Genomic DNA, 16143 nt, shown 5'->3' with positions numbered 1-16143 from the left:
GGCAAAGGACCTAAAAGTAAGGGTTAAGTCCATCAAATGGTTTAAGGCATAGCTTAGTCAAAGTCCCACCAATAAGGCTAAGACTTGGTCAACTTTCAAAGGTTGGTGGGGTGAACATCTGCAGCCCCCTCCAGAACCAAAGCCATAAATCCCCAGAGAGGAAAACACTCTTCTCAGTCAACTTTCTAAACTTACTGCTCTTGCAAGTAATTGCTTTCTATACTTGATAGGATTTTTAAAGTCTGTCTGGGAGTCCAGAAAAATGGAAACAAGGGATTGTAACCCACCATATTTTATGAAGGCCCACGCTTTCCCACCACTCTTCTATACTACCCAACATAAATACACCACTACACATCAACTTTAAAACATTCCCTGTTTTTCTTTTGTTAAAGGTAATTATATTTTCTTACTAGTAAAGACTGACACAGGCACACCCTGAACAATCCAAACTCTGAGTTGGGGGACTATGTCTATTCATGTTCTAGGAGCTGTAGACAGTCGTGGACTCCAGAGAGCATGGCATGGGCACCGCTTCTGATGTTTGGAGACAACAGGAAGCTAAGAACTCAGGATGCTGAGAGGCTCAGAGGCAGCAGAACTTCAGGGGGCTTTCTCCCGCTTCCCACATCAACATTTCTTAGAAGAGAAATTTAATGTATTGCATGTAATTGGGGAGTACAAATTTATCAAAAGTCTGTTTTTGAAATAGACTGTGGTATCTAGAACCTCTGAGAACGTGGTTCTTTTCAATAACCAAGAGATACATTTTGAACTCACAACTCGTGTGTGTGTGTGTGTGTGTGTGTGTGTGTGTTTTCTGCCTCGTGTACACTTCTTTATTTACTTAGCAAATAGACAATAATGGCTGTGCAGACCGCGAGGTCCAGATCATGGCTTCCCTTCCACTGTCTCCTGCTTCTCTCTGGGTCCAGTACTCACACCTGCCTTGCTGTAAATTCAAATCCATTGCAAAAACAATGGGAAATCTGAATGATAGTCTCAAGTAAGCTGACAGAGAATGACAGACTCTAAGATGCCTACTCTTACGGCCTCTGTTACGACACAAGGGACACTTTAAATCAAAAGCGTGTCTTTAAGACAGAAGAGTGCGGGTCTCCTATTTCCACCCCTTTCGATTACTCGTGTTCTAGACTTATTATCTCTACCGTTCTCATCAGAGGTCCAACCTACTGCCTTCTACTTTACGAGCCATTCCAGTCTAGGATTAACTACAGGTAAATCTAAAAGGGCCATTTCTAGATTTGCCACTTCATTTCTCTCTGAAGGACCGACAGTGTGAGCCCCGGATGTGAGGACGGGGACTTCGGCATGGATGTCACGCCCTCTGGGCACACTGCTCCCAGCCCCTGTTTTAGAAGCCATGGCAAGTAAAATGACAACTAAAAGCTAAAGCTGACACCTCGATAAAACTTCGTTTTTCCTGAAAACAGCATAGAGATCAGAGAGCTGACTCTCTGAGCGCTGGGAGCGAGCGCACTTCCGAGGCGGACTAAAATATCAACAGTGAATATTCACACCGCACTCCTGAGCGATCACACAAATGCATGCTTTTCTGAGAACAGCCAACTGCCGGCAACTGTTCCATCACACAGAAAAGGCCACACCCATTGGACAAGTGGGAGAAGACCTGCTTTTAGGCGCGCTAATGGTGTCCCACTTGGACCCCTAAAGAAAGCCACCGGGGTCACGGGCAGAACTAGAATGGACACAAGGAACTGACAGAAGCAGGCGCGGAGTCCTGTGACAGCTGGCTGACCCCCACTAGGGGAGCGAGGAAGGGGAAAGGCTCCAGCCGTCAGCGTCAGCAACAGGCTGCGGACAGCAGCAAAGGTGGGGGCACATGGCTTAGAACCTAGGAATGAAAGTGATCTTCTTATGCTTTCCCGTTTCAAAGGAGTTACCAAGGAAGTGTGTTCAAGTTGAGTCGCTGACCTCGACAGTCGCTGACCTCGACAGAGGCGTCACTCGTTTCTCTAGGTTACTGTAACAGTCCATTATGAGCAAGACAGAGCATTTTACAAAGGGTGTCATAGCCGTCTACATGTATTAACTATTCTGAATGTACAGTGCCACGCAAATTAAAATACGTTAATATCAAAACAATTTACTATTGCTTTACAATACTGAAGTGTCTGTTAAAGGATTTGCCACATAAAGGTTTATCGTAAGTATTCAAGGAAAAAAAATCACTAAGTAGCATCTTACTAGCAAAGTCTACACGGTTAAACAGACGCTACATTTATGTGTACACCTCAACCAGTGAGCCTCAGGCACAGGGCACTGCTCCAGCACACTGTTTGTAAGATACATTCCTAGGTATTTTTGTAAATGCATGGGCACGTGCCTTTCAGACCTTTCTAGAACATCAGCTTTAGGAACAAATAGGTATTTTTATTTTATGTACTAACAATGGAAACAAAAAGTCCGAACAGAATGAAAACAAAAATTCCAAATAATTTTCCTCTAAAGAACTGAAAAGGAGGCATTAATACATTATTTTAGGGGGACCTTCCATGCAGGCTGCTTTGGGGTAATTTACCTAAAGGTCACTCTCTAAGTGTACATCACGAACCCGCACGGCCTCAGCAGGAAGGGGAGCTCTGACTCTGAGCACTGGCACTCTCTTCTGTCGTCCCAGTAAGTTTGCGTTGTCTGCACACAGGCAGCCGCGGCTACACACGGGATCTCATCTCTGAGCATTCCATGAGTGCAGGTTTGTATAGTCCAACCAAGCTGCTAGATTTGGTGGACTCTGCCCCTGAAAGCTATCAAGTCTCAACACTGTCCAATCACAAGTGCTACGTGGAGAAAAAAGATTACTCCAAATTGCCCTCAGAGACCCTCTTCAGGGAATCCTTTGCTGGGAGAATTCCTATTATGGCACAGAATTAACATATTAGCCAAACACTAGAAACCAGGGCTCAGGTCTGTCAGGAGACACTACGGGGAGGAGAGCCAGCATTGTGTGGTGAATAAAAGGAAGGCCTGCTCACACTCTTGGCAGAGGTCTAAATGCACATGATGCAACCTCTAGACAGAGAGAGGGACGAGTGTTTGGAAATATTATAAACTATGTGCGTACGCTTCCCAGGGGTCTCCCTCTCACTGACAACCTCGATGAGAAAGCTCTTAGCGTAGACACAATGCGGGCTCGCCAAGCAATAAGGAGAGCGCATTAACTTACACAATGAATTCTGCAGGTAGTTCATCTTAAAGACAAATAAAATCTAGGGCAGAACAAAAAAAAATTATGCAATTTGCCCTTAAGCAGCTCAAGCAGAAGAAAACCCGGGTTTCCAGTGCTCCCTGTTTGCCCATGGGTGCATGCCTTTGAGCGTTCTCACAGACAGCGCCGCTGTGGTAGCGCACTTCCACAGGGCCTGAGTCTCTTAAAGGTACTCAGTGGTCTGTCTCTTTGTAAGGAATGACACACGGAAAGCACATAGTTAATATTTTCATAACCTCACACTTATCAAATAGAGAAACAGAGAGCGACTAGACAAATAGGAAACTTATAGTTTAGGTTCAGAACGAGTCCCCAGTGTGACAGGGACACACACCCCGACGCTGAGCCACAGGGCGCCACGTGATTGGCTGTGCTCCTCAGGGCCCTGAATGAATAGATTCAGCACGCCACACCAGAAGCACAGCACACAATCCCTGGCCACCTTGCTTGGCCCACGCCTACGGGAGGGAGAACTGCGGCAGGCGCCTTTCACGACAGTCAATAATGAACAACAGTACTGCTTATCTTTAGTATACCTTGCACTGCTAGAAGCTGCTCCTCTGTGGTCCAACGGGCATTAATTTTCTGATTTGACTACAAAATTAAAAAGAAGTTTCCTAATGAGGATATGAAGATAGACATTTTTCCAACTTGCTTTTTAAACACTTTTTCACCAAATCATAGACATGAGACTGATATGCTGACCCATGGAGGTTTCACTTTCAGAAAGCTTAAACATGTCTTGAGTTACCTTTTACACACACAGAGACGATGAGAGAAAAATGCACCCATTTGGGAGACTGAACAACACTGGTACGTCACTCATTTTCCAGTTACAATGCTCCTGTTACATACCACAGATACTGGTTTTAGCCCAGTTTTTTTTTAACATTTAAGAGACCATTTTCTTTTGAGAGGGTTTGTGACTCTAACATTTCTTTGCTTCACATCAAATAAAACCTATGCTTTCTCCTATAACAGTTGTACAAATCAGATTGAGACGGCAGGATGAGCCCAAGTCCTATGATATTTCTTTAAATTCCTGAAGCAGAAAATGATTCATTGATAAGGCCTTTTATTTTATCGGTTTTTGTTTTTTGTTTTTTTTTAAATCCCAGGACGTCCTAATGTTTCTCTCCAAGACCCTGTTGAAGTCCTACAGTAGTGGCCGCCTAGCCAGGTTTTGGTAGTTCAGTCCACTGATGCGTAAGTCAAGGGCCTTTGCTTTAGCAGAAGAGGAGAGAAACCGGCACGCCGGCTCATAGATGAGCAGGGGAGACACTGCCGCGGTGCAGGCAACCAAGCTGGCTGAGTGGGCCCACCGGGCAAGCCAGCGGGCAGCGGCCTCCCAGAGGGCACATCAGCTCTCACCTCTGGGTGAGACCGGGTTTACTCACATCCTTATAAACGCGTAATCAGGAGGAACAGACAGCTGCAAAGCCAGAAACAAAATTGAGAGGACGAAAGGAAAAAGCTTAAAAAGACCCAGAGCACGGAGGGACAGAAACCGGAAACAGAAATGACTCAATTTCAGGAGAGATAAAAGGGTCCGGGCAGCGGCCACGCAATAAACAGTGATGGGAGGCATGGGAGCACAGGGTCTGAGACACAGAGCTGGCCAGCGGGGCCTCGGGTTGCAGGACTGCAATCCCAGCTACTTGGGAGGCTGCCGCAGGCAGAGTTCAAAGGTAGCCTAGACAGGCTGGCCAGGCCCATCTCAAGACAGAAATATACAAAGAGGTCTAGCGACACAGGTCAGAGAGTATTTCAGCCCCCACCACCACCCCCCCTCAGTGAAAAGGAATCAATGAACAAATCCAGAAACAGAGCAGCCTGGAGGGAGGGCAGAAGCTCCTGTGCTCCTGTGTGAGTGCTCCAAAACAAACCGTTGCGTCAGAAGCAAAGGAGCTCCGCCTGCTCCTGGAAAGCGGAACTGGAACCGCTTAAAATGGGTCCAAATATTTTAGAGTGGGCGGTGAAAAATTAAGGGGCCTACTGTGAAACTTAATCTGACCTAGAAAACGAAAACATTATAAGCTGGCTCATTCTTTTTCTGTAAGATATTTGTTTATTATTGTTGTGTGTGTATTATTGTTGTGTGTTGGTGCGTGTGTGGGGGTCTGAGAACAACTCTGAGGAGCCGCCTCTCTCCTTCTGTCTTTATGTGGGTTCCGGGGGTCAAGCTCTGTTCCCAGGCCTGTGTGGCCAGCTCCTTTACCAGGTGAGCCCTCTTGAGGGGGCTGGCTCCTCTCTGAGGGAGCTAACGGTCTGGACACCACGCTCTCGCTTCATCTTGGGCATCGCTTTTCTGAAAAACCACATGTCCATGGCATGGAGCTTTGTTCTTTGCAGGCTTCATTTTCTCTCTCAAGCCCTTTAACTCTTTGTAAAGAGTCTCTTGCACAGACACTGCCGGGGTTTCATCGGGCGAAGTGTAGAGTTCTATTGGCTTGCACTGTGTATGCTTTTATTAGCTGCAGTGATGGACACGCAGTGATGGCCAGGACAGACGTCCTGGGTAGATGTGAGCCTATCTTTGCTGGCTAGCTCCCCCTACTGGACAGAGCTGACGCTCACTCCTTTGCTGGCTAGCTCCCCCTACTGGGAGTCTCCCGGACAGAGATGATGCGCACTCCACAGATAGCTCTGAGGGTGATACTGAGATACTGAGTCCGTGAAAGCTGATTGCGACTGTGAAATCTGCCGAGGCTTGAGGGGGAAATATCATGAAAAGGGGACAAAAACCGAAGCAAACCCGTACACTATAAAATGCGTTTTCATCTAAACTTCACAAGTGTCTGAAAGGCACCGTCGGGGTGCACACAGATTCCTGAGGTCTGCGTGCAGAGTTTAAAGCAGAGCAAAGGCCACACTCACCGCAGAAGGCGACAAGAACAAGGCTGGGGAACCTGCACTATGCCTGGCAAGCCAAGAGCTGTGTTGGGGGGGAGGAAGAGGACCTGTGTGGGGACATGGCTTTAACCAGAGCAAGACTCCTAAGCTCGGAGAGCCACCGAAGGCAGTGCGGCAGGGAAGCGCTCACTCTCCTCTCGGAGACAGGGAAGTGGGAAAGGCCACGATGAGACTCTCTGGCACACACTGGAAACGAGGCACAGGGACATTCAGGAGGAGCTCAGGTTCCATGTGGACAAAAACACAACATTCGTGAATCCAAACCATTTTTGAAGGTTTGAGAAAAAAAATTTTAATGGAGCCATTCACACATTACTTAAATGTGAAGTTTTTATACTAGCCTACAAACTTAAAAAAAGTTATGCTGTGTCCCCTCCTAAATGACTCCTGATGACACAACACTGCCCTACTATGTCTTCCAGCAGTGGGACAGAGCGCTAGGCTTTTGGCGGAACCCAAATATGCGTGACCACTATCGCACATGCCTGCTGCACGCGGCTTCAGCACCGTGAAGGGATGAGATTTATACATCTCCAGGAGCAAAAGAGAAAGGTGAATCCTAAGTATGAGAACCTAGGCCGGGCTGTACACGCGTGTCGGAAGACTACCGCTGAGGGAAGAGAGCACTAACAAGAGAGTGCAGCATCTCAGCGGTGAAGGAGAAGGAAAAGGAGGGCCAGCCATCTAACACAGAGCTTAGAAAAAGTCAAACAGTTGGTGGTCTTTACACCGCAGCTCTGGCTGGAAATGTAGGAAGGAGATGCTGAAACTGGTTAGGCTTCAGTGCTTGACAAAATGGAGACAGGAGAGCAGGGGAGGTTGAAGAGAAACAGGACAAGCTATCTTAAACACACCAGAGTCCTTTCCATTACTACTGGCCCCAGAAACTTTAAAGAAAGGATAACTAGAGTGTGACTCGTGACCGGAAACTAAACTCTGTGGTTGTCAGAGCACAAACCCTAATCCGAAATGCAACTATTATGAAATGGGACAGTGGTAGAAACAATATGCACTGAGCCCTCCCTGCCGTATTGGCGTCTTCATCTGCTCCTCCATTTCGTCAGTCGCACGTTCATATTCTCTCAGAAGGGCTGGGAAGTCACCAGTCAAGCTCCCTGCTCAAGGCTGGGAATCTGAGCGCCATCATAAGGCTGGAGGCAAACACTCAGGACAGGATGGGACTCCCAGTGTCGACCCTGTCAGTATCCCCCCCCCCCAGACCCACGGCTTCCACTGTCTCCGCCTCTCTGCTGCGGTCACAACCCACACACACCTCCTCCATCCCAGCCTGTGTTCAGGGAGACACATGTATTTCTAACTCTGAAATGGACTTATCTCTTGCTCTCATTCCTGTGGCTAACCTGTTCTGTTCACTTCTTACCACACACCCCACCCGCCCAACATTTCAGCAGCAAACATGTTTGCCCAGACACTGCCAAGACAATTTTCCTATAATGACATCATTCCATCACCTACTGTCTGCGTTAAGGAAGCTGCAGGGTTCCCCCTTGAGGCATCTCCTCCTCCTGGCTCTCAGGAAGCCTCTACACCCTGCCTAACATCTCTATGGCATCCTGTTTATGTTTCCCCTGCCATGTGTTCATTCCTCTCTGCGACTAAGATCGCCTTTCTAGGCAGGAAAGATTCTTGAGAGAAGACAAGTCTTGTGCTTCCACGGAATCTCAGTACCACTTTCCCTGCTACCCCCCATCGTCGTTACCCCCTCTCTGCCTGGGACCCCCTCTGGACTTTGCGCGTGTGCACAAACTCTGTTTATCCCTGCCATCATTAGAAAGTCTGGTCCCAGGCAGAATGAGCAACACCCGGTTGCTTTCCTAGAGTGTTTGTTTCTAAGTCTACACTTTCATCGATCTCTGAGATACCATCTAGATTACAAGTAAATGCTAAGCAGTGGGGGGGGGGTTACCTCATCTCTGTGTTTTCTCCTCCTCCCACACTTCACACAGATCCTAAGTCCTGCCTTGTACGAAACAGGTGATTGATAAATAGTTGCAGAAGTGAATGAATTTTCTTCATCAAATTTTATTCTAGATAAAATAAACTTAAAGCTAAATTAATAAGCAAAGCTCCTCAAGAAGGATGAGGGCTGCATTTAATGACATAGCTCTCAAAGGTCATTAACAGTGCTGCAGGTAAAGTCTAACCCAGGGGTGACAGGGTCGTCTTTCTATGCCCTTCATGTGATGCAATCAGTATTTCAGAATAGTAGCTTTTCATGTTGCCTGGTCCCAAAAGCAGAAGAACGCGATAAACACAAATTTACGTTTCTGGATGATGAAGCTACGTGCACCTCAATGAAATCATTAACCCAGCCACGTGTGCGCACCCAGACTGCGTGGGCCCCGAGGCACGGCTAAGACTTTGGTGATTCCACTTTGCTCATTGCTCTTGAATCAAAAGACGTAACGCATGCTCGATAGCTTCTACCCCAGCAGCTGGCTCACCAGACCGTCCGCCATCCTTTCTAAGACACTTCCTGCACGTTTACGGTAGCACCATGCACAACGACCAATCGGGTCTCAAGCCCTGAGCTACAGGAGATGCCACAGCTTGCTACGTGGTGGGCCTGAGTAAGTCAGCAACCCCTCTGAGGCGCGGCCTCCTCGCATGCAGCAGCTGTACTGCTTCGGTTGTTCACCTCAAGACCAAGGGAGCACCCAGCCACGACCAGCGGCATACGGCACTTTCCCATCTCACGCAGTGCCGATGAGTGAAACTATCCAGCGGTGCCACGGAAAACTTAAGGTTAGAATTAACTTTTCCTTGAGCTTTGGTGCTTTTTCTGTAAAATTATCTGGGCTTTCCCCGCACCCCTTGGAAATCTTAGTACAACATCTAGAAATTCTCTATTTTATTCAACATTATTTTTGTTTTTAAAATTTGTGTGGGTGTTTTTGTCTGCATGTATGTCTGTGTACCATGCACATGCCTGATGCCTGTGAAGGCCAGGAGATAGCAGCACACTCCCAGGAACTGAAGTTACAGATGGTTGTGAGCCATCACGGGGTGCTGGGAATTGAACCTGGGTGCTCGGAAAGAACAGCCAGTGCTCTAAACCACAGAGCCATCTCTCCAGTCTCAAACTTGTAGCATAAAGTTCTTACTAGTAGTCCCATAGCTGTGTTTTTTTTTTATTTTATTTAGTGTGTGTGTGGGGGGGTTGCATGTCTCATGGTGCATGTGTAGAAGCCAGAGAACAACTTTCAGGAATCAGCTCTCTGTGTCCATCATGTGGGTCCTGGGGGTCAGACTAAAGATGCCAGCATCAGCATCAAGTGCCCTCCCCCCTAAGCCATCCCATCTCAACGCCCCTCCCACCCCACACTGCCAAGCTTTCATTTGTCTGAGGCAGGATCTCTCTATGAAGTGCCGCCTGTCCCTCTGGACTCTGTCTCCAGAGTGCTGATATTGAATTTAGGCACGTGCCACCACACCTGGGCCCTGCCTGGTGTTTAATATCTGCTGTACTCATATACTTTTTAAATCAGGAAACTGCTGGCATCTGAAACTTTGCTTTATATACATTTAGTGTATGATTAGACACGAAATTAAAATAACCAGTTCAAAATTTTAAAGTTTCCTCTTGCAATAGTATAGGAAAATAAAATATCTTGTATTGTACCTCCCTTACTTCAATGTCACCGGAGCATATTTAGTTTTCTTATGGGGCTTGAAATGAGATCCCGATCTATGCATTTTTCCATGTTCCCCATACCTAACCTTGATGCGGGGAGCAAGATCTACTTTATTGTTTCCTCCCCCGCTTTCTCGGTAGATAGTTCAGTCAGATGTAGGACCCACAGAAACACAACTATTTGGTCACTCTACACATAGAAAGGCCAATTCAGAATATGAATCCAACTTGGGAGTCTTTGAAAAAAATAAAAGACTTTACAGACAAAACTTTGTAAAAAAAAAAAGACTTGATTGGATTTTAGGGGCATTTAAGTTCTACTATAATTACCATGCACACAGAAACAAATCACAAATAAGGCTGAAAAAATGGGTAACACGTATCTTTATATATGACAATTTGTATTTTCAGGCAGAACGTTTTAAAAAAATAAATATATACAGTAAAACCCTCATTGAAATTTGAGCCAAAACAAGAGTTTTAAAATAAGATTTTGTTTGAGAAAAATCCCTTGTGATTCATTCTTGCAGTGTTACCAGTCACAGGGAGGAAAAGGCCTTGAGCTTTAAACACTGTCCTGTCCCCAGGCTGTGCCAGACTCCCCAGACCTTCTACCTCAATCCTAAAGGTGCTTTTCAAAGCCCCTGCTGAGGGCAGGGGGGGAGGGGGGAAAGTGAATTCACCTAAATATGAAAACATCAGTCAAGGCTCAAAAGATGACTATGTGCATGAAAAATCAGGCATGATAAATTGTCCATAATGTGCAACCTTCAAAAAGGACCGGAGTAGAACCTGAGCACTGGGAAACTCAAAAGGGAAAGGTGCTTAGTCACACTCGTGTTCAGCATCATACCTCAGGAGGTTTGAACTCTTCAATTCCGCCTTCCATTTTCTGCTTAAGCGCACTGTTTACTTGCTTAGCATTCTGAACCTTCACAAAATAACAAGATGTGAGTCAGACCATGCACTTAGTACATTTTTATGAGCACTACATACATGAACAGGACATATATGAAAACCATTTTAGGTTCAGTTCAGCGGAGGAGACACTTCAGTGTGACAATGATTATGTCTCTGAGCTACTGCACTGTAGAAAGACGGCTGCTTGTAATTCTCCCACATTCGACATCAGGCGTGCGTGGTCCCCACACACAGTACACACTGGAGGTGTGTGGGAGTGTCCAGGCAGCTCGGCATAGCTTTCCACCAACAGAAACCACATGTTGGCCCGTACGAAACTCAGACTGTGCTCAAATTGTTCCCCAGTCTATCAAAGCTCTGGGACAAACAGATGTTTTCAAAACAAGAGCTGGAGCAGAACCCGTCCCTGTTCCCGTTGGGACCATCCGAGGAAGGTAAAAATGTAAGACACACAGAGTGAAGAAACCTTTAGGGTAATCTCGTAGGAGGCACAACCTAAGTGTAAACCAAGTTTGAAACTCTCGCTCTGTGAGCGACAGCCAGTCTCCATTTAGAGCAGGCATGCGGGGAAGGAGAACTGTTTCCCGCCCTCCAGCTCACCTCCCCCCCCCCCCATGGCTTGGTTTATTTTTCACCAGGATGAGCAGTGGCTTCTTTCCAGTAAGAGTATGTGGAATAAAGCAAGGGATGGTTTAGAGGAAATCAGATGGCCGTGCTAGAAAACACACAGAGGGAGAGGGAGAGGGGATAAAGCCAGAAAGGTGGGTGGTAGGGAGAAATGTCCCAGAGGAGGTGAACCATCTGCTGGCAGCTCAGGTTGGGAGAGAGTGCACTCCAGGCAAACAGCATTTAGGAAAAAGCAAAGAATGTAGGACCAGGGCAAAGAACCAAAAAACCGTGCAGTATGTCAAAGAATTTCAATTTTGCCTAAAGGACTGAAGAAAACTGAAGATTTTTAAATCAAGAGAACACGATCACATTTGCTTTTCAGAAAGGCATTTCTAATAGCAACACAGAAGACAGAATGAGATGAGAGTTTACATTAATACAGTTCAAGTCAGAAATATTAATTATGCAATTAAGAAACCTTTCTTTAGGAATAGGAATGATGAGTAGCCGGGCGTTGGTGGCACACGCCTTAAATCCCAGCACTCGGGAGGCAGAGGCAGAGGATCTCTGTGAGCTCAGGGTCAGCCTGGCTTATGTAAGTTACACGACAGCCAAAGCTACGTAGAATGACACTGTCACATCAATCAAACAAACAAACAAACAAACACAACAACAAAACAAAAACCAGAGTAACTAAGAAACAAAACTGAGACTCTTCGTCAAGATGACTATAGAAACTCAAGGGAATCATAGATGACAGTCAGTGGAGTCAGGGAGTGACAGATGAGGTCAGGGAGTGACAGATGAGGTCAGTGGGTGACAGATGACGTCAGTGGAGTCAGCGAGTGACAGATGACGTCAGTGGGTGACAGATGACGTCAGTGGAGTCAGGGAGTGACAGATGACGTCAGTGGAGTCAGGGAGTGACAGATGACGTCAGTGGAGTCAGGGAGTGACAGATGACGTCAGTGGAGTCAGTGGGTGACAGATGACGTCAGTGGAGTCAGGGAGTGACAGATGACGTCAGTGGGTGACAGATGACGTCAGTGGGTGACAGATGATGTCAGTGGAGTCAGCGAGTGACAGATGACGTCAGTGGGTGACAGATGACGTCAGTGGAGCCAGGGAGTGACAGATGACGTCAGTGGAGTCAGCGAGTGACAGATGACGTCAGTGGAGTCAGGGAGTGACAGATGACGTCAGTGGAGTCAGGGAGTGACAGATGACGTCAGTGGAGTCAGTGGGTGACAGATGACGTCAGTGGGTGACAGATGACGTCAGTGGGTGACAGATGATGTCAGTGGAGTCAGCGAGTGACAGATGACGTCAGTGGGTGACAGATGACGTCAGTGGAGTCAGGGAGTGTGTGGTGCTGCTGACAGATGCCAGGGAAGTTGGGAGACAGTTACTCAATGGTGTGAGAGGAGGTGCTACTAATAGAAAACTTTACTATGTCACACATCAAATGAATACTCAAGGAAAGGAACTTAAAATAGCCCACCAGAGGCTGGTATTGGCTCAGTGGCTGAGTGCTTGAGCCACCCAGGCTGATGACCGTAGTCTAATGAAGTTGTGAGGAGAAAACTGAGTCCTGTCGGTTGTCCCATGACCTCCAAAAGTGTGCTGTGCTATATGGCCATGCACAGACACAAATAAATAAACAAACGAACGAATGAATGTTAAAATAAACTATGAAGAATAGTAATGGAGATAATGTGCTTCTTCCCTCCCTCCTGTGGAGTCCCAAAGATTATAGGCAAAGTAGCTAGAACAATGGTTCTCAACCTGTGGGTCAAAGACCCCTTTGAAGTCAAAGAGCCCTTTCACAGAGGTTGCCTAAGACTTTCAGAAAATAGATAGTATAGGTATGAAGTAGCAACAAAATAATTTTATGGTTGGGGGTTACCAGAACATGAGGAATTATATTAAAGGGTTGCAGCATTAGGAAGTTTGAGAACCACTGATCTAGAATACTTCCATGGAGAAGGGCTATAGTTTGGAAGAGGGAAGTCTCTGATAGCAAAACCAAACAAGAAACAGGGATAGAAGATAAAGAGGACCGGATGCCTAAGAGATGTGGAGAGCTCACTATGCCAGTCAGTGCTGTAAGTGCCCCTCACACGCGGTCTTGTTTCTGACCCAGATGACACGAGAGCCGAGAGAAGGTAAAAGCCCCATAAGGGAAGACAAGCCATAGTCAGCTTCGATGACCTGACCCAGGTTGTTCATGACTGTAACCACTTCATTATGGCAACTCTCTTATTAGTAGCAGAAATTATCAGTTGATTGTCATAAGGTCTTACGGGTAACCCTCAAAGGCTACGTACTAGGGTCTTAGCATTAAAAAGCCATATGGACACTGAAAAACTACTGTTACTACTACAACCCACAATGAGGAGACAGCAGCGATGGTGACTCACAGAGGAGTCTCAGTGTGCCAAACAACCTACACAGAGCATTACAAACAGCCTTCAGCAACTTGAGACAGCATGGCTATTGTTCCTAGTCTTACAGGAATACTGGAGCCTGTGAACTGTGGAATTTGCTCAGAATCCATGCTGATGGGTAGCCATGCTGGGATTTTCATCTACGATAGTAGAGGAATTTCATCAGCTATATCAAGCTGGAGTTGTGGCAGGCTCAGAGGTACAGTACCGCTGATGAGGCTGTGGGGGTCAAGTCTGCACCCCAAAAACCAAAGACTGCAACTCCCAGAAAAGAACACCTACAAACTAAAGTTCAGCCCAAACAAAAGCAGGCAGACAAGCAGACGAAATCATAAAAGACACCACTTTTGTCAGATACCTGACGCTTTAGAGAGATCAACTCCATGTCCAGTTGCCTCAGGATGGTGTTGGCAGCATTGGGACTACAGGAAACAGCCACCACATCCTCCTGGGTTAAATACATGCCCTTAGGTGGGCGGCACTTGGAGCGCTGAGAGTGGTGGCGGTGCTGCAGACTCTGGCAGTCTCTCCTCCCGAGGCCAACCTTGCTGGTTTGCAGGGGCTGCTCAGGGTTACCCTAAGGGAACACAGTAGGAGAAGGCCTTTGATTTTCACAAATGTATACAGAGTAAACAATCTACCACAAGTAGAAACATCTTCGGTACTGCAAAAATACTCCCAGCAAGTTTTATTATTTACAGGTCCAAACAAGACACACACATTGGGGTATAGGTGGCACCATGACAAAATATATTTCTGATTAATTAAATAAAATGTTTAGTTTTTACATCCTGAGGACTATGAATACAGAAAAATTAAGTTACACTGTAAATTCTTCCCATTTGCTTATGCAATGAAGAACAAAGCAACAACCTTGCCCCAAATTACAAATTATACATATAAAGGTCTACAAAAAGGACAACAACAACAAAAAAGACAACTTAGGAATTACATGTGCATATTAGGCAGCTGGTAAAGAGAGAAAGGTTTTATTTTACTTGGAGTTTCAGAACAATGTATGGTTTTCGAGGTTAGAAGGGACACACGATGACCCTGACTCTGATGGTACGGACACTGTCAAATGTGTGTATGTGGCTTGTAGATAATAAAACTCCAAACCCAAGTATTAGGTGTCATCATCCCATGCCCCAGAAGAGTTAAAAAAAGTTGTTCCCGTAATGATGAGCTATTAAGTAGCATTAATACTTAATGTCCTAAAATGGAAACAACGGTGTTACTTTGTGTTTCTGAGAGGAATCCATTAGGACCCCACACATCTTACTGATACCTTGAGGAACTTTGTTCTTTAGGAAGTGGAGTTGAATTCATAGAACTGTATAGTCAAGTGTAATTCACATTACTGCTGGGAACTCAAAGCAATAAAGGCAAATCTGATGTTCAGAGAGAGAGAGAGAGAGAGAGAGAGATGCCTCCTAAAGTCTTTGGATCAAAGGTTTTCCAAGCTGGCGGTGAAGTGAGACCATTCCTCAGCAGCCTGGGACCATGAGAGAAGAATTTGGAGGCAGCTGGCGGAGGCCTGAAGCTCTAGGCTTCAGTGGGAGCCATGCAGGGCACAGGCGATGAGGACAGTATCCTACAAGGTGCACCTATCAATGTGTAAAGTAGGGAAAATACCCCCGCTGCTCGCTCCACCACAGGAGAGGGCTAGAACCTTGAGAGGGAACCTTGAGAAGTCTTCCCTGAGAACTCCCAACCAGAGTCTTGAGAAGTCTTCCCTGAGAACTCTCAACCAGAGTCTTGCTTCAGACATGTTCAGGCCCTAAATTTATATGATCTTTGTAGTATGAGAAGTCCTGAATAAAACATTTTAGAGGCTTAGGATGGTAGTGCCTACAGACACTTAGAAACAAATGCAGATGCTGTTTGGAAGAACACATTCTAATCTCAGGTTTTAGATGTGTATGAGCTTCTAAAGGATATTCCTCAGGAATAAAACAAAGAAAGGACTGGAGCAAGAAAGGATGGTGACCCAAATAATCAATAAATATGTACATTAACAGCAAAAAAGAAAACACCAAATTTAAGTTTGAATGAGTAAAAGACAAAAACAAAGCAAGATGTGACTTAATCTGTGAGTTTTTACATAAGCCACAAACTGGTAGGGTTTGGAGTCAAAGTGTCTGCTGATCAGAAAGTTAATGCGAATCCTAGTGCTGGAATCTAGCTTAAATATAGAAGATAAAATCTCCTGGGTACACAAGAATAGAAATACAGGAATAGTTAGCTCAGAGTAGCAGGCGGTAAAATAATGGAATATATGCATCTCTAAAGTAGGCCGCAAAGGAAAGAAGCCAGAAAAGGCAAATAGGCTTGGGGATCGGGCTCGG

General features: G+C 46.0%; 1 protein-coding gene across 8 annotated transcripts in view; it reads right to left on the bottom strand.

The window, feature by feature from the left end:
* Positions 1-16143, bottom strand: part of Rcor3 (REST corepressor 3) — a 41152-nt gene that overhangs the window by 7279 nt on the left and 17730 nt on the right. For 7 of the 8 annotated variants that reach the window (XM_040737665.1, XM_040737666.1, XM_040737668.1 and 4 more), the window contains 3 exons: positions 14154-14372; positions 10672-10749; positions 3787-3844 (listed from right to left, as the gene is read on the bottom strand). In XM_040737665.1, coding sequence (XP_040593599.1) covers positions 3787-3844; positions 10672-10749; positions 14154-14372 — 355 coding nt within the window. The remainder of the gene's footprint in view (positions 1-3786; positions 3845-10671; positions 10750-14153; positions 14373-16143) is intronic. The other variant, XM_040737667.1, reaches the window with a different exon arrangement.

Source organism: Mesocricetus auratus, unplaced genomic scaffold, assembly GCF_017639785.1.
Source record: "Mesocricetus auratus isolate SY011 unplaced genomic scaffold, BCM_Maur_2.0 Super-Scaffold_100676, whole genome shotgun sequence".
NCBI lineage: Eukaryota > Metazoa > Chordata > Mammalia > Rodentia > Cricetidae > Mesocricetus > Mesocricetus auratus.
The sequence above is the reverse complement of the archived record's forward strand: the minus strand, read 5'-3'. Positions and strand labels throughout refer to the sequence as shown.